General features: G+C 39.2%; 1 protein-coding gene across 31 annotated transcripts in view; it reads right to left on the bottom strand.

The window, feature by feature from the left end:
* Positions 1-16,756, bottom strand: part of KHDRBS2 (KH RNA binding domain containing, signal transduction associated 2) — a 339,549-nt gene extending 322,793 nt beyond the window's left edge. For all 31 annotated transcript variants that reach the window (XR_005859018.2, XR_005859021.2, XR_005859038.2 and 28 more), the window contains exon 1: positions 16,573-16,756. Coding sequence is in view for 1 of the 31 variants with exons in the window: in XM_426201.8 (XP_426201.3) it covers positions 16,573-16,663 (91 nt within the window). In the remaining 30 variants the exon portion in view is untranslated. The remainder of the gene's footprint in view (positions 1-16,572) is intronic.
* Between the last annotated feature and the right edge of the window lie 2,614 nt (positions 16,757-19,370).

The raw sequence follows: 19,370 nt of genomic DNA, 5'->3' as shown, positions 1-19,370 counted from the left end.
AGGTAGTTACAGAGAGCAATAAGGTCTCCCCTGAGCCTCTTCTTCTCTAGACTGAACAATCCCAGCTCCTTCAGTCGCTCTTCATAAGGCCTGTGCTCCAGACCCCTCACCACCTTTGTTGCCCTTCTCTGAACACGCTCCAGGACTCAATGTCTTTCTTACAGTGAGGGGCCCAAAACTGGACACAGTACTCGAGGTGCGGTCTCACCAGTGCTGAGTACAGGGGGATAATTACTTCCCTGTTCCTGCTGGCCACACTATTTCTGATACAAGCCAGGATGCCTTTGGCCTTCTTGGCCACCTGGGCACACTGCTGGCTCATGTTCATGTTTTCTTATATGACAATGTTTTAGGAAAAAAATACATTACCTAATGTGACAGCAAAAATTCTGCAGAGGCAGGAAAAGCCTTTCGTCAAATTATACTGCATAGCAGCAGAACCTCGCCATGACTGAAAAACACACATGGAATTCTGGTGCTAGCTAGAAGACTGAGATTCCCAGCTGGGTCCTCAGTAAATCTTCTCTGAAATGCCCTTTCCCACCAAAAGAGCAAGTAGCAGTAACAAGATAAGAGCATCAGGAATAGGTGTTATAAAACAAGTACCTGACAAATCACAGTTAATAAAAAAAAAATCTTCTGTTATGGAGAAAGCTGGAATATTAAGGTGTGATTAACAGCCAGTAAGGTAACATATAATAATGTGACACCGGCTGTAGCTAAATCATTTCAGTTATCACTGAAAGGATTTAATGGCAGCAATGTAACATTTTTCAAGAAAAGTGCATGTCTGGCTTTTGTTAAACAGTAAAAAAAACTATGTCAGATGTACATTTGTGTCATACTCCCACATATCACTGTCAACATTTTCTCAGCATGGTAAGATGCATTTTTAGAACTTCAGTTAGTGTTAAAAATACTTTTTCCCTTGTAGTTTCCATCCTGTAACAACAAGAATACATGGCTTAAAAAACTTTCCTGCTTCTCTGACCTCACTGAAACCCTACCTTTATCCTTAAACTTTGCTGTGGACATCTCATCTTCTGCAGTCTTTCTTGTGACTACAGAAAAAAAAGCTGTTTAAGGTTCATTCCTCCTCTGTTCCTCAGGCTTCCTCACATATCCTCAGTGCCTCTCCTCACACTGTTCATTTCGCTTACACACTTTATTTTCACTCTTTACATGCTTGCACTCTTAAGCTAGCTTCTCTTCCAACTACGCAGGCTGCGTCAAAAGTCTCCTGAAGCTCATGACTTCAGAGGTGGATACTGGTGTTATGACAGTAGAGGCTGAACCTTCCCACCAATATTCCATTACATTTTGTTTCTGTCTGACATGGAAGCATTTATGAAGCAAAGGCATGTCATTGAATTCCTCTGTACAGAAAAAAAACAGCACCTGCTGACATTCACTAACACTTGCTGAACATGTATGGAGAGCAAACAGTGGAGGTCAGCACAATGAGACAGTAGGTGGTGCATTTCAGCAGTGGCAACAGCAGGTAACATCTGCTGGCGCAGATTTTGACAAGCATGGCATGTAGGCTCGTGTCTATTGCTGGCGAAGATTCTTAGCTACTGATGGTGACTATGTTGAAAAAATAGTGTTTTGTAACAGAGAAACTATCAAATTATGTTATGATGCTATTAATTGTACTTCCCGTGGAAATAAATAGGAGGTATTACTTTCAGAGCAACCTATGTATTTCAAGCTTCATCTCCTGCCTTGTCTCCTATTCCTATTATGTAAAATTTTTATTGTCCTAAACTATGATAGATGTTCAACAATCATTCAGCCTATTGCAGTTCTGCATCTTTCATTAAGAAGTCAGAGATCTAGGGTTTTTTTTTTTTTTGAATGTCGCTTATTCACAGTATTAAACTCACATGGACTTGCTCTTCAGAGCATTCATTCACCAAGCACTGGTGTCTTAAATAAATGCTTTTTTCCCCCTACTCAAAAAAATTTGTTTCTTCAAGGCAACATTGGTATTATCCAATGCATGTTCTCTTTTCCTCCTCCCTTTGTCATCCTGCTAATCCATTACCAGCCTTCTTTGCTAAATTAAATTAAAAATCAATAATTTTAGTAGAGGTCTCTATTTAACTTGGAAAACCAGGATGTAAAGAAGTACATTTCATACAAATTCAGGCTGTTACTCTCTACTTATTTTTAAGAGGTTGAGAATTCAGTATATCATATCCAAAAATATACGCAAGACGAGTGACAATATATTAAGATGTGTTGTGCAACATAACATGTTTGACAATTGTTAAAAATCAAAATACAATGTGTGGGAGAACAAAAGGTGCAATGAAGTCAGAAGGTGGGCAGAAATATCTTGCTTTTTAAGAAACAGTGAAACACACAGAACACGACTGTTCCAAGGGACATGTTAGGAACTGACTGAATAATGACTAGATTACATTATTTTACATGACAAAGAATGTGTGGTCTAGACCCTACTGTGAGGGCAGGAAGGCCTTCCTCTCCAGACCAGAATGTACTGAATATGGGGTGTTAAGACTGCAGAGATTATCACAAACTTCTGAAGATATTAACTGTAATAATAAACTGTATTAAGATATTAAGACATCATGAGGCATGACTCACACTAGTAAGATGGTACCCACAGAAAATGATTAATAGGGATGGGATATTCAACCATTTCAAATGAAGCAGTACCAACAATTGGATAGATCATATATGTCAGCCCCTGAAGAATAGTTACTGCTTGAGAGCAGAAGTATGTTTCTGAAATATTTCTCAGCTTTTCTAACATGCTGCATCATCTCTCAGCCTGTTTATGCTATTTATGTACAGCATCTATAAGGTTCATTTTGTACTTCCACAGAGCTAGAAGTAGGAGCTTCTTGAGTAGGAAATACAACTTGTGTTCAGGCACGAGTCTTAAAAATTAGCTTCAAACTCCAGAGCTGAACTGTTAGTGAACATTTTCTAATTGGTTCACTTGTGCAGTCATACAAAACATACAAGACATCCCTTTATCAATCCAAAAGGCTCCACATTCTCTTCTGAAGTTGTCAGAGTTTTTCTTAAAGAAACAATATTTTTGGGGTAGCTCTAAGGTAAGCAGGGATCCAAAAATAAACCTGTGATACAAGATCACAAATTCCAGACATTTAAAAATCACTGAACAGAGATTAATAAGCACCAGATAGTTATTTTTGAAGGTCTCCAATAAATTGTTATTATAAAATGACACTGGTTTTCTTTCAGAATAACTCTAAGGGTTGGATCTTTATCTTGGTAGTGCTGTGACGTGCCTCAGGACCAAACATTTTTTCTCAGTCCACCCACCTCAGGCTATAAAACTTTAAATCGTGAGATGAGGGAAATTTCAGAACTCAGAGGTCATGAGCTTGTAATGACATTTGCACTACTCAGCATTTAAATGAAGGACTAAATTCCAGAGGGCCGTTTGTCAGCCAGATCAAAGAGTACCTCATGGAATACCACAGGCCATGAGAATGTTTTACTTTATTCATTTTCTTCCAAGGAGAGAAACAGATAGCTGTTACCCAGACTGAAAGCTTCTAGGACAAACAACACTGAAATTTTTACTGCTGAGTGTGATTGAAATTCTGTTCCCCAGTACTGAATTAATAAAAAACGACACTGAAAAGTTTAAAAATGTACCCCTTGGCAAGTGATCAGCTCTGAGACACTTTCATTATAGCCTTTCAGATTCTAAAGTCATCTTAATATCAGCAGGAGCTTGCTGCCCAAACTGCAGCTGCAAGTAGAGGCAATATAATACAGAGGCTGTCAGCAGTTTCACAGTTAACCAAGCCTGCTTTTTACTGAACAGTGTTTTATTTAGCAAAAGTTTGTAAGAAAAAAACAATTATGTAATTTGCACACATAAGGGAAAGATTTCATTATTTAATATTATTTTGCTAGATATTGGAAAGGCTTTATCATATTAAAAAAAGTTAAGCTCTTATCCTCTGCCTCTCTCAACCTGTTGGCAGAGACTCCAGAAACTTTCTGTGAACAGAATCAGGAGTCAAGAATGTATTTTTGGAGATCACTCTGTCACGTCCAATTGAGCAGCACACAGAAAAAATATACCAAAAATACTGTAATTTATTTTCATTCACACTATTTTCTACTAAAATTCCATTCCTGTCATAGCTGTTTTAGACAGTCCATGCCTCTCTGCTTCTCTACTACATTACAGAATGAAGTTTTGCTCAAAAGCAATGGGATAACAGGAAAATTCTTTAACTTGTTTGAAAAAAGAAAGATAATCTTGAATAAAAGGAATTAAGTGGGACTCAGGAAATGCACGAACAGTTCCCATTCTGATCACAGATTTCCTCTACAACCCTGTGCACGGAATTTAATCTCTCCATAACTCAGCTATCCATCCCTGAAATTCCAGTTCTTTTTTTATTTTACTTGTCAGAAAAAAATGCATGACATCTATACAGATGCAGAGGTAAGCACAGTGGTGTATCAGTATTTAAGAAATGCTAGTGTATGCATACCAGTCACATACATCATCAGAACCCAAGAGGATTTGGGCTTTTGTCATATTTTTGCCAAACTAAGGACTACTCTATAGTTTCTGGAAACTTATAAGAACCAAATAAAAATTAGCACCATTTAGCTGCCATCAAAATTTAACATACTTTGTATTGAATACATAAATATTTCTCAGCTTTACTGTAGTACAAATTGATCCAAAATTGATCAATAATTCTAGATGCCCATATAAAAATATGTAGTTTGTTTAATTGATACAAAATTTAAAAACATTTAAACTGAAATATCTAAGTAGAAATTTCGTAAAGAAACAATATAGAAAGGTTTTTTTATTTCTAACACTGGAAATCGAGGAACAGGAGGAAAGACTTAATGTAGCTATAATCAAAATTCATTCAACATAACCTGACTCAGTTGACATGAATATACTTTCTATAATATATTCACATTTATGCTTGAGTAACAAAACCTCAAAGTAAGAAAGACTGTAACATGCAAGTATGGCTCAGCCTGTTTTCCCTGAGAAACACTGCTATAGACTAGTAAACCAGCAAAGTGAAAATTCACCTTTTTCACTCTATATAAATTTTCTTTTAAAATCAAAGCACTCCAGTGTATAAATGCAAACAGATCAAACACTGTCAGATTCAAGTAGAAAATTAACTTCAGAAAAACACAAAATCCACTGTACAGAGCAATGCTTTTAAAAACTAGTCCTTTTGAATTCTATCCCCAGCGTGATGGTGATCTGAACCAAATTCCCTCAAAGAGTTGTTAGCTATGGGAAGTGCTACCCATAATAGCAACTTAGCATATATTAGCCATTTCACTCTAGCATTCTGATTCAGTTTAGCAGTTTTTACCTTCAAGCACAAACTCTATGCATTCAGCTACTATGTTCAGTTATGAACTTCTTCACTGGTGAACTTCTTCACTTGGTAATCAGCTTTCCTTCCCAGGAATTTTGGTGGTATCTTTTAGACAAATTTCAGGTTGTTCCTATTACTTTTACAAGCAAGCTTCAGGCTTTCTTATATGCCTTCTGTTCTGGGTTAAGTAACATCTGAACTCATTTTCATTTGACATTTAGTATCTTAAATACTGTCATATTTGATTCCAACACTCCTAGACTCTGCTAGAACTCAGTACTTTCCAGTGTATGCAAAGAATATAAAAGTCTTGAAGGACAGGAATTGTGAAATTGCCAAAAAAAATAACAATGACTGGGAAGAGTAGCAATATATTGTTACAGGTAGACTCGCCAAACCAATCAGAGGAAACAGTACTGGAGTCACACACGTCTCAAACAAAATATAAGCTGCACTTATCTGCAAATGTCAATGCTATCAACAGGAAGGAAGACATTTTACCTGAAACTTCCATTAGTCCACAAATTTCAAGTATCTGGTATTTTTAAATAACCATATTTATTAAGATGAGAAAACTAACCTTCATTGAAACTTACATGACTCCAATAGAGTCATTCCAACTGTTTTCCTCTGTCTTACTGACATGCCTGGTGAAAGAACTCATACCACTTCAAAGCATTCTGATATCAGAATTGTCAGTCATGACCCCTTTAACCCACTGCTTTGTACAGTCTTTATATTATTAGCATGAAGCTGTTTTATCATCTCAAAGCAATTTCATTTGAAGTTAATAACAAGTATTTTTTAAAACGCACAGGAAAATTTGTTTCTTACATCACTGCAAAGGTTGCTGCTCTCTACTCAGCTACAGACTCCAGTTGAACACTTCTTTCGATATAAACACTCAGTATGATCATATACTTATAGAAATAAATCTTTTCAAAGAATTAGCATTATTACACCGAATTATATACTTCATATTGGGTTATGCACAAAGGCCTACAGGTATTATTAAACGACAGAAGTGAAGAATTTTCAACAAGATAATGCACCTCTCCAATATAACATTAAGTAAATATATTTTAATAGGAAAAGAGTATATACACCCCAGAATGATTTATCTTCTTCTATGAATGAGTAGAGCATATATAAATGATACACTGCCAATTACTATAAGTGCTATAGCCTTTTAAGAGGAAAAAAGTTAGTCCCAAAATTTCCAAAGTCACGGAACAGATCCTCCTAAAAGTTATGTTTAGGCACATGCAAGACAAGGAGGTGCTCAGAGATGGGTAGCACAGCTTCACTACACAGTGTTTCAAGATGACTGAAAATGTTACAAGGAAAAGCTCAGTTGCTGTTTAGAATAAAATTAGGAACATCACTGTGAAATATTGCTGTGTTCACTTACTGCATAATATAATTATTTATGGCAGAGTCACTGACAACATCTTTAAACACAGGAAACACAACACTATCAAAATGATAATTGTTCACAGAAGCTTTTCAGAAAGACTTGAACCTTATTATAATTTCTTAAATGGATAAGGATTTGAAAATGCTTATCAGCAGCTACTTTTATCTATCCATTTTAATTGATTAAAACCTAATTGAAAGCTTCCAGAAGCCCTTACTGAAGTTCAAAGGTTGGAGATTTCTACCTTTCATTAGTTTCATTGAGCTAAAGTAGCTGAACAATTTATACCTATTAAATCAGAATTTAGTTCTTCATTGTTTTTCTTCTCTATACCACTACTCCCTTCTCTCCTACCCTTCTGATCTTCCATTGCTTTTCTCTCCTTTTTCTACCTTTCCCTCATTTTGTGTTTCTTCCCCCCCCCCCCTTCATTATTCATAAACCTTTAAAAGCCATGAGAAAGGAAGGAGGCTCAAAAAGTAGAAAGCTGCAGTCAATAAGTAAATTAAGTTGAAACTAATACCAACAATGCAGCACTTCTTAGTGTTTATATGGTTGCAGAATCAAATCAAGCTCATGCTCAGTGTTTAAATCAAGAACATCCATTTCCGCCTTCTAATAAGATCTCCTTCTATCCACCCCAAGCAGCACATAGCTGACATCACCCTTATTATAAAAGCATTATCTCAAAATCTTGGTAGCAACATAAAAGCTCAATTCCCTTGCACCTGAAGTATCATTTCAAGTTACACAGACTATGGGGAAGAAAAAGCATTTTAGTGCTGGAACAGATGGATTGTGTGTATAAACTACAATATAACCTGGTAACTTTCTTCTGGATAAAAAAAGGACCAAACAATGTAACATCAGCACCTACTTTTTGGTATTCCCTGCTTACTTGGGAATCCCTTTCCTTTTCCACTGATAACTAAAACATTCTTTAGAACATTTTGCAACCCACTCCAGTAAGAACAGCAGCACAGCATTTGGAAGAGCCCTAACAAACTAAGCTACAGGACACTCCACAATAGTGTATTTGCAGAGACAGAACAATCCTGTCATTAAATAGCAGTGTGAAGGATCAGAAAAGCGTACAAATAACACCAAAATTGAGCACAGCAGATTACCTTCCATTGATGAATTTGATTGTAAAAATAGAAATGTAGCATGGATATACTGCTCATATACTTAACTTGACCTACATATATGAAAGTTCTTCCAGGTTTTCAAATGATGCTGAATTAAAGCCTACTAGGTTACATACAGATATTAGTGAAATCATTGCAAGCATAAAACTATTGACAGCTCTACAGTCTCCTGCGCACAGCCATTCATCCAAAATTAACTCTCAGTTTTCCTGATGAGTAACTATTTGAGCACAGCAAGAAAGAAAGAGCCCTGGCAGTTCTCCTTTAGATTATCAGTCCTTAATGTACTCTCCAAATGCCAACACAAGTCAGTAAGTCACTTCAGGGTTTGGTGCTGCTTATTTCAGTACAGATATACCAGTTTTAGATGCACATTGTGAAGTCACAGATCGCTCTTCACAGTTGTATCAAAACAGCACAGCCCCAAGAATTTTGGGAAAAAAAAAAAAAAATCAATTCTCTTTCCCAGCTACAGTTTACTCCCTGACCATGGAGAATGTATGGCACAATTCCCAGACAGCACCAAGAAGTGCTTACCGTAATCTCAAAGAGAAAATGCTAGAAATAAATTTGCTCACAAACAGTTAGAAATACCAGAGACAGGAGCATTCTAACATTCAGAAATATGGAGCATAAAAAACTACTCTGCCAGAGTTAAGAAGAAAACTAAGTCTTGTAACATCAAAAAGGCATTTCTGAAATATACACAGAGTAGGGGCTGATTCATAGAAAATTCTTTTAACTTCAAGCACTCAAAAAAGCTTTGAAAAACGTACATTTGAATCCTGAGAACATTAAGCAAGGGGTTATTGTCAAAGGGGGTGGAGTTGTTTTCTTTTTCCTGTGTTCAAACTTCCTAAGGGAAACATTTTTTCCTCTCATTCACAGTAATACTCTTTGGAAGTTAACCAGTTATGAGCCATTGGCTCTGAGCCCTACTTTTGTTTTTGCTGAAGACATTCCTGCCCAAACCAGTCTGCAAACCCAAAGTGTTCCTGCAAATAGAAGTAGCAGGAATATTCTTCTTCCAGGTGCAAAGCAGAGATGAAAACTCCAGATTATAAAGTAGATATTTTGTAGACTAGTATAAAAAAGTTACTTTGTCCAATAGCCACCATCTTCAGAACACAAAGTATTTTATAAATCAAAACCTTCCAAGTTTTACATCTTTAGGTGTAACCTTTACTCTAGCCTCAGTTTCTCATTCTGTTGATGCACACTGAAGCAGGCGCAGAGAGATTTGAAGACAGCAGTGACCCACCCTGTGTCTTTTACATTTCCCATCACACTAACCCAAGAACAAACTGAAATGCTCACTACCAGCAACACACTTGACATTTTTAAAGAGAGCATCTGTTACATTATATGCAGTCATGTGACTATCAAAACATCTCGTCCTCTTATTTAAACAGAGATGACCCATCTTCTATGTTAGCATTATTGTGAGTATTTCTTGATAAATCTTCAGTACTCAAACTAAAAAACAGATCCATTTTAGCTGAAAAAGCTTGGAAATAAAGGACAGTCATAAATTCTGCTGGGAAGCTTTGTGTGGTTTTCTGTTGTTGTTGCTGTTTGTTTAATTTGCTGAAAGCCTCAGATAATTTTTCTTCATAGTTTTTATTAGCTCCACTATGGAAGATCTCTTAAGATAAAGAAATAGCTTTACTCAGCTCCAGCAGGATTTTAAAATATGACAGGATTTACAGAGGACTGTAATAACCATTCTTTTTTGCCAGAAAATTTAAAAAACATTTCATTTGAGAAATAGTAATACACAAAGATCATTACGTTTTAGACCACTTTAAAAGCTGTCCAGCTCCACACTTATTCAGATATCATATTAACATAGAATGGCTTGGTTTGGAAGGGACCCCAAAGATCAGCAAGTTCCAACCCCTCCTGACACAGGCAGGGCCACCAGCCTCCAGATCTGGTACTAGATCAGGTTGCCTATGGCCCCATCCAACCTGGTCTTGAACACCTCCAGAGACAGAGCATCCACAGTCTCTCTGGGCAGCCTGTTCTAGCACCTCACCACTCTCTCTGTAAAGAATTTCCCCCTGACATCCAACCAATCTAAACCTTTCCTCCTTGGGCTTAAAACCATTCCCCTTGTTCTATCACTATCTACCCAAACAAAAACATGGAGCACTAAGCCTTACCCTCTTATATAACACCCATCCAAGGATGGAAAAACGCAATGGGAACAAAAGATGAACACACTTTCATACTTTTTAGGCAAGATCACCCTACAAACCTGCCTATTTTCTGACATGCATGCACTCTATTAATGCCTCAAATTCTTTTTCTCAACACTACTTAAACATATATACCAAGGTCAGCTGTGAGGACATTTATTTCTTTTCTTCGCATTCAGTAGCTTGTTGAAGACAAGACTGAATTGAAAAAGTTACAAAATGTTTGTTTTTAAAAAGGCACACTTACCCTGAACTAAAATGCAGGACAACTGCAGTGACCCACAGGTCAGGAAAACATCTCTTCATTGAGGCAGTGTCTCTAGCTCAAGCCCCAGCTGCTGCATGCAAGTAGGCATAATGTGCTCCTATTTCATTAAAGATGAGACAGGAACTACACAACAGCAGCGATAACTACGCATTCCGAAATAAGACTCAACACCTCAATTTTTGAGCCTGAAACCTGTCTCTCCCCAGACATCATGAAGGAACTGTTCAACTACTTTTATAGCATTACGTGGTGGGTTAGATAGATAGATGTCATGTGTTGCCGTTTCTTAGGAGTCTTACACACTGGTCATGGCTGATATGCCAGATTTTGTAGACAAGCTAGCCTGCCACAGCAGATCTGGTGACCAGTCCATATTGCCTGCACAATGTTGAAACAAGGAAAGCATGAATCCAGTGCAGGAGGACAGGGCATGCCTGATGGGCCAGATGGCACCTTTCTCAAAAGGTGCTGGATACGAGGCTGCTTTGGCATGCAGAGCCCAACCATGCCACCTCCTGGTTATGGATGGCCACTCTATTCCACACATTAGGCAGGTATATAAAATGCTTGGGAACAGTTACCTTTTTTTTTTTTTTAATTCAGCTACCCAGCTATTCCACCTTTCCTTGGCATTATCAGCTGCTAATATAATCAATTTCTTAAGCTTTAAATAGCATCTATTTTGAGGTCCATTTCTCTTCCTTTGTACAATATTGTAGGTGTCTCTGAGGAGATCTAAATAAGGAAATAAATCTCCTAAAAGAATTCCCACAACAGATAAAGCCACTCTTCTACAAGTAAAACGTTCATGCTGCCAAAAAAAAAAAAAACAGTGCATGATGGAGAGCTGATGAGGATATGGCTATCCAGATAAGCCTCAGCAAATGCCTTTGACCTTCTCTGAAACAGCTGGTACTAAGTTCTGCTACTCACACTGAATTGTGCCTTAAGCAGCTGCACTGATTTAAATAGTGCTATTTCAAGGGGGAAGCACTCCTTTTCACACAAGGGTAGCAGAATCAAGCCTTTAGTTATTGCATTTGTATTGTTCCTTCTACAGAAGAGAATTTACTGTGTTTCAAAGGACATGTTTTCTAAGATCACAGATCAAATGGTTCTAAACTGCTTCAGATCCCTGAAAGAGATTTTTTATTTTTAATTACATCTTTTTTTTCCTCCCTTTAAGAAAGTCCAGATTTTGTGACTAACAACTGCAGGTCAATAAAAACTTGCGGAGAGGTTACTTTATTGTACTGAGCCTAACATTTATGTTATTTTGTTTTTCCTAAATACAGTTATCCCCTGCTATTCAGATATAAGACATTCTGTAAGTAAAAAGCACCTCCTTAAGATTATGGACACACACCAGGCAATCATATCACAATAAAATAACTATTTATGTTTAGAAAAAAAACATTGCAAGACTGGAACACATTCATTTCTGAAGTCAGCAGTACATTCTAGTGATGGAGTATCCTTTTTCATTATTCCATATGTATTAGCTGCATCAGTCAACATATCACATAAGGACTGCCAGATAGCCCACTAATGGCAACAGAAAGATTCCCATTAACTTCAGTCGGCTTTGAATCAGATCTGTGATACCTAGCACACTGCTGCTTTATAGAAATAAGTAGCTTGTATTCATCTGTGGCTTGCACTGATATTATTCTTTTTTATTGAATAAGATCCAAACAATAGCTATATAAATCTAGCTTCTAATGAAACTCGCATTTCTAAAATACAAGTTCTAAACATTTCTAAGTGTATTTCACAAATCAACCTTCCAGCTATTCACACTGTATTTTACGGGACAGCAAAGTAAATGATGATTAATACAAAGTATTATGTGAACACAGATTTCTTCTCACCTGATGACATCAGAAAAAAAACAAAACTGCCTGCTCACAGATTAATATTAATGTATGAGTTTACATTAACATTTTACATTAGTCTTGTTTTAATCCCAAGACTTGTTTAGACAGTAAACCAATAAATTTGTAAGTATTTTTTCACAGGTAGTTTGCTGTGGAAAGCTAAATAACAAGTATCAGTGGGCTGACTTCAGTAGGTCAAAGGTTTCATCAACAGCATGTCACATCTTGGGTGACAGGTATCATCTTCATTTCCTACACTGCCAAGACAAGTTAGCTCACATGAAGTGACCTTATTCCTGCTCCCAGGTTTTTAATAAGAACATGCAGTTATGAATAAAATCTGCCTTCCTACATAAAAAGCAAATGCATCTCAAAGAGTCCAAAACATTCAAAGCTCAACATAAGCCAAAAATATTAGTTGAATGTAAGACAAAAGGAATTTGCATTACATCAGCAGTTTTCAGACCAGCTAGAACGATTTTTGCAGGCTTAAATAAAAGGCAATACTAATGTCAGTTGAGCGTTAAGGCTAAGTAATGATATACCTTTTGAATAGTTATGCTTGTCCTACAAAGAGCTTTATGATACTGAGCTCTATGAATTTAATTGACATGACTAGGAAATTAACAAATTTATGCTATGCCACATTTTATAATCTAGGGACTTAAGATTAAAGTTAAAGGCTTGACTCTTTGCCTTCAGAATGCCAACTGTAAACTTGAGGTCAATTGTATCATCATTACACAGAGAGAAATTACCTACCTCATTACCCAAGTAATGGTGATATTTCCATGGGGAGAGATGCTCTTACTTTGGCCAGCTCTTTCCAATAGGACTTTTTCCTTTACGTTTGCATTATAGAACAGAGCTGGCTTTAATATTATGCAAGATATTTCTAAGCCACAAATACAAGAGTAGAACTTCTTTGTCCCAAGCAACATATAGACAATTAAACAGATACTTAGTCTTATTAAAGAAATACTAATACAAAACAGAAGCTTTTAATTACCAGAAAGTCACATTAGGATATAGATTTCTATGTTACCCATATCTTCACAGCTCAAGTCACACACTTGTTTTACATACATAATAGATATTTTACACAAAGCAATAATCAAATATATGCAAAAATAATATTTATCAGTCACTTGTTAGGGACTGCAAGAGGACACAGCACCAGAACAGCAAGGATCTAAATTCTGGCTGGAGCTTGACATTGTACCATAACAATTTATGCACAAAAGGTATTGCTCAAAAACACCCTGCACTTTGATATCTTTCATCTGGACAAGTATTACCCTGATCCAGTGTGGGACCCATCTCATTACCAGAAGCAGCACAATCTCACCTAAGAAAATAACCATCTGTAACCGATTTACTGTAACATACTTAAAACTACCCACAAACCAAGTGTGACTCTTCTATCTCTTTCTGGCACAAACACACAGCAATCAGCTTCAAAAACAGTATAGATAATACAGAAAAACCCTCTACAGATTCACCAATCTTTAGATTTGCATCTACCAGTTACCATTAAAAGATGTCTTTCAGTTTTTATTGCTGGCTAGATTATTCTATCAATATAAATGCTCAATGCCTTTTGCAAAAGTTCAAATAAACTAATGCAAACTGAGGTAAATGATCACCATCCAGTCACACTTCACAAGATCTCCTAATAGAAGACTTATAAACAGCTTTTCCATTCCTAATGATGAAATAATCACACGGGAGCTATTTCCTATATAAAAAAGGTAATGACCCAGGGGGGGAATAAAGTATCTTCTGATTAAGGCATTAACTTAGTCATTAAGAAACTGGGGTCATTTTCAGCATCCACCACGGACTGCTTCCGATTTTTAGACAAGATATGTTTTATAACTTCATAATCTTTATGTTAGAAGCACCAATACCTCTTCTCATGGTTCTTTATGTTGTCTGATAGATATGTAAATTCACTGCCACAGAAAGTGTCTTTTTTGTGAGCTTCACTATATACATACATTGAAGGCTCTAGTAAATAAAGTCTAGGATAAATAACATCTGTACATCTTTCATGGGTAAGGTGTAAATATCCACTGACTCAAGTATGCACCCAACACAAGTCAACCAGCCAGACACAGTCCTACATATTAACAATGTCTGTAGTTTATTTTTGCATTAAGCATAACAAAACACAAAATAAAGCAAACAAAATATTACAGGAAAAGAAAAAGTTGGATCTTATCTTTACAAAGAAATCCAGTGTCATAAGTTGAAATCATACTTCTGGAATACCTGTGTGCCCCTCAGTGGCTTCACACAACAGCAGGCAGCCTCCCAAACTCAGGTTCTAACAGCTGACATGGAAAATCACAGCATTTGCAAGTCAAAGCAAAAGCTAGAGGCTCTCAACTCTGAAAGCCAAAGCTACACCTCCATATTTTACACAAAATCTAATGACAATCAGAACAGCTTAGAATACCACAAAAGCAACACTTGGCTGTGATTGCGATGCATGCAGCTACTTGTGTATTGCTTCTCAAAGAACAAAAATCCAGAGTCTGGAAGCATCAGTTCACTGCCAACATATCCTAGAAATAAAGCATTACAGAGGTGGTTGCACCAGTTTTCTTCTGGCATCCAAAAGAAATTCTGCCAGTCTCTAAACATTTCCCTTCTATTTATACCCAGCAGCAGCCAGTGCCTTCATTCTCCTTTCCTCAACCACTTACACGCTTACTCCAGTGAAACTGTTTCAATATGAAAGTCTCCAAAACAAATCTCTAGGAAGCTCGACAGATGGTGTTATGAAGGATAAAGCCAGGTATCTGGTGTGAATCTGACATTAGCATTCCCTACAGCTTCCACATAAAACTCACCTTCATCTTTTACAAGTTCACATATACTAAGACCTTGTTATATTAAGAGGGAAAAAGAAAACTAATCATTTTTTCAAACCTCAGAGTTGTCCTACATACATTTTCTGCCTAGATCTGACTCCTAAAAATACCCACTGGAGTCTTTTTTTTTTTTTTTTTTTAAAGTTTACTCTGCACACTTTCAGTGATGCTTTGTGCATTTTCTGCCTCATGCATGCATATACTCAGCAAATACCTCCCCCCTCTGGGAAAAGACCAAACTGCAAGGTGCAAGAAATGCAGCCCTATAAGAAATACAGATTTATCCTATTATTTGTTAGAAAAAAACAACCTCATAACAAGCAGTGCAGCTGTCTCTTCAGCAGTGAGATAGCTATAACAGAAATGTATAGAATGTGTCTTTATTCACCCTGAATTTCCAACTGACCAAGCAGGAGAGCTATGACAAAACCTGGACTCAGTACATTTGTTCCCAATCAATAAAGCAGGTATTTAAGGAAGATGATATAAAGGCTGCTGACATAGGGAAAGATGCTTACTGCTAACATAATGAGTTTTAAATAGTTATGATTGCCCCCAAGACATAATAGAACTTCAGAAATTATTCACTTCCCTGAGTGGGGGTAATTTGGACTGGTGACTTCCTCACAGGCCCATCCATACACTTTTTTTTCCTTGGTCTTAGTTACCAGCTCCATAGCTTGCTGTGATTCATGCATCATTCTTCACTACATTTTTTTTCTAAATGTAAGGGGAATTTTTACAGGGAGTGTCACACACCTCAGAGGAAACTGAGAAGTGTTGTGAGCACCTTAGGGGATGACACTTCTATGCATGCTAAAGTGCTGCACCACCAGGCCTATGTTCAAGTAGCCACCTAAATTATAAATCACAAACTTTTTGAAGATTCTCCGAACCAGTTTGACTGAAGTGAAGAACACAGAATTCAGAATTAAGCATAATGCAAAACGCTACATGGAGCATATTCTGGATCTCTACGTAAATCAAAGTGAAGATCGTTGTGCATCCTGGATGGAACAGTGTCATGAAACCAACAAGCCATAAGCAGCCAATGCCCACCACAGCAAAGCAAAGTAAAACAGCGCTCTTCTAGCGCTGTAACACCATTACCGCACGCACCTTATCGCTTGAGCACGAGAGGCGAGCTGCAACGAGTTACACGAGAACCGAGCGTCCCTCTCGGCGCGCACAGCCCCGCGAGGTGGCCCCGGGTCGAACGGCGCTGTGCGGGGCTGTGGCGCACGGTCCGAGGGCTGCGCTGGGGACCTGCGGGCATCACGCGCACCCCGGCACCCACGGCTACGGGTGGCTCCCGCGCCCGCCCCGACTCGGCGGCTGCCGGGCAAGGTGCCGGGGAGCGGGGGGAGCGACGCACGGTGGCGGGCAGGAACGAAGGCTTACCGTCGGCCAGGAGGCGCATGGCGTGCACAAAGGAGGGATCCAGGCTGTCCTTCTCGGCCATCAGCTCGGGCAGGTACTTCTCCTGCTCCATCGCCTCGGGGCCGCGCCGCCTGGGCACGCCGGGGCGGGCTGCGCGGCCGCCGGCTGGCTCCGCGCCTCCGGCTGCCTCTTCAGCGCCCGCCCCGCCCGGCGTCCCACGGCTCGCAGCTGCCTCCCGGCTCGGCCTCCCCTGCCCGGGGGGCGCTCCCCGCCCCGGCACCGCCTCCGCCGTCCCCCGGCCGCGCAGGGGGGCGGGGGCTGGGGCGTGCGCGGCTCGCTCCGCGCCTAGCACTGCCGTACGTCCCGGCCCCCTCCCGCCAGTGAGCGGCCCGCTCCCTCCGGCCGCCTTAACAAGGGAGGCGGGGCGAAGCGGGACCGCCCCTCGCGGCTCCCATTGGTGGAGAAGCCCCTCGGGCGGGGCCAGCTCCGCACTTCCGAGCCGCTATTGGCTGGTGACCGGTGAGCGGCGCCGGGCGGTGGGCGCGGGGCTGGGGGCGAAGGAGAGGGGCTGCGTGTGCGTGCGCCTGTGTGCAGCGGAAAGCGTGCGTGCAGGTGTGCGCTGCGCGTGCCCGTGTGTCTCGCTGTGCGGCTGTGTGCACACCTGCGGCTCCGTGGGGCTCCGTGCATGTGCACGCGTGCTCACGCTGTGTTGCCGTTTCTCCTCCGTTGTGGAAGCGTGTGCTCTCTGCTGTGCGTGCGCTGGGCTATCAGAGGCCGAGAGTGTGTGGCCGAGTGCGGGCGGCTGTGGCTGGATGCACTTGTTGTGACTCTGTCCGTGTCCGTGTGTCTCGCCTCACTCTCGCGTCACTATCGTGGCTGGTGAGCGCTGTCCGTAGTACTGAAGATGAGGGGCGAGCGCTATCCGCGGTGCTAAGCGCACATGGCAGGCGCTGTCCTTCGTCCTGCAGGCGCAGGCGGGACGTGTGAGGTGCCCGGCTGTCAGAGCTCCGTCTCGGCAGCATGGGGCTGCGAGATAGCATGTCCCCTGAGGGTATGATCAGAGAATCTGCAATCAGGCACGGTTGTTTAAGCAATGCACTGAAAATGTCTGCCTGTGGCTGCTGTGAATAGCTGGGGAATGCTCAGGAGGTGTCTGTCGGTCCAGAGAGGAAGGGACTATCTCCATGCTGCACCTCCAGGAGTAGCTCTCTGCATCTTCATCAGTTCAGAATTAAAGCAGTCATGCAGCTAAAACTATACTTGTAGTTAAGAAAAAAAAAAGAGAGAGAGAGAGAGAGAGACAGTTTAGTATACACTGACTATTGGTAACAGAGAATATAGTAAGGTTTTGTTTTTTTTTTATATGAGAGTAAACAGAAGATGCTTAACAGATATTTAACTTCATTTACGGGACCTCTAGAACACTCTAACGAAGAACACCATGTGTTATGCTCAATATGCACATAAGATTATTTCTTAATTCTTAGTACTCAAACAACTAACTTAATGCTTATTCAAATGTAAAAAATAACTAGTGTATGATACCTCATATATCACACACTGCTTTTTTTGCTCTAGTTTTTTGTGTTGTGTTGTTTGGAAATCTATATATTTTTTTCTTTTTTCTTTTTTTCTTTTTCTTTCCAAATGATGAAAGAATAAAGAAAGGTAAAAATCAAGACAAACACTCTGTGGGGGTTCTGAAGACATTGTGCCACCACTACACAGAAATTAGCTCTGTCATGTTTTCAAAATCCAGAGATAAATGCAGACAACTTTTACTGAATTTTCTCTCCATGTGCAGTATAGTTGAGTGACTACATGTGTTTACAAGAATATATAGAGAATGTCAGTGACTGAAATATCTTATTCTATCATATTTTCAGGGGGGAAATAAAGAAAATGAAATACCTGACAACTAAATTCTCTGCTGAGGAACAGGAGCAGGAAATCTTTTATTTCAGAGAACTTGCCCAAACACTTCAGAAGCAAGGATGAATAATAACAGAAGTTAAGGATTTAATTGGCAATTGGTTTTTCTAAAAATTGCATGTGAAAAAGGCATGTCATCCTTAAAACAAAACAAAACAAACAAATAAACAAAAACAACAACAAATATAAAACAAAGACATGCACAGGACTATATTTTGTTTTGCTAATAATTTACCGTGATCCAATTTACTGTCTGAATAGATCTTCTTCTTTCCTGGCTAACAGTTGTGTGAGAAATAGCATACTGTTTGCAACACAATTCAGAACTATCTTACTTGAGCATACGTATGTTTTCAGAGCATATATCTGCAGTTCTGTTCGTCAGAATATTTCAGGCTGGTGTCCTTCAGTTCATAAAGAGAGAAGACAAGTGATAGGCGCGTTGTCTTTAAACATCTTCAAGACTAATCTAAGCCTCAGATTCAGACTAATCAGCCTATGACTCAGAAGCCATACTGGTCTAGTAACCATTGGAATATACCATAGGATCACATATACAGATAATGAGTCAGGGGCCTTTCCATCTGTTGGAAGAATAGTGTTACCTTAGTCAGTTTAATTGTACTAAGCCTCCTTACATTACTGGAAGGTTTGATTTAAATACCTTTATGTTTATTAAGCTATGTTCATCTAAATACTTTTGCCCTATGTAAAAGGAGTAGAGGGCAGGTTTGCATGCACATGCTATGGTCAAGTATAGAGAGGCAATTTTTCTTTAAGTTCAAATTTCATAAGATTGAACTGAAAGTTAAACTGACTTTCAGTGATACTTAAGCTGCACAGCCATTGAGATACTTTTGTGAATTTTGCCTTAGACCTCATTAAAA

Source organism: Gallus gallus, chromosome 3, assembly GCF_016699485.2.
Source record: "Gallus gallus isolate bGalGal1 chromosome 3, bGalGal1.mat.broiler.GRCg7b, whole genome shotgun sequence".
In the NCBI taxonomy this organism is placed as follows: domain Eukaryota; kingdom Metazoa; phylum Chordata; class Aves; order Galliformes; family Phasianidae; genus Gallus; species Gallus gallus.
This window is presented reverse-complemented; position numbering and strand designations above follow the sequence as displayed.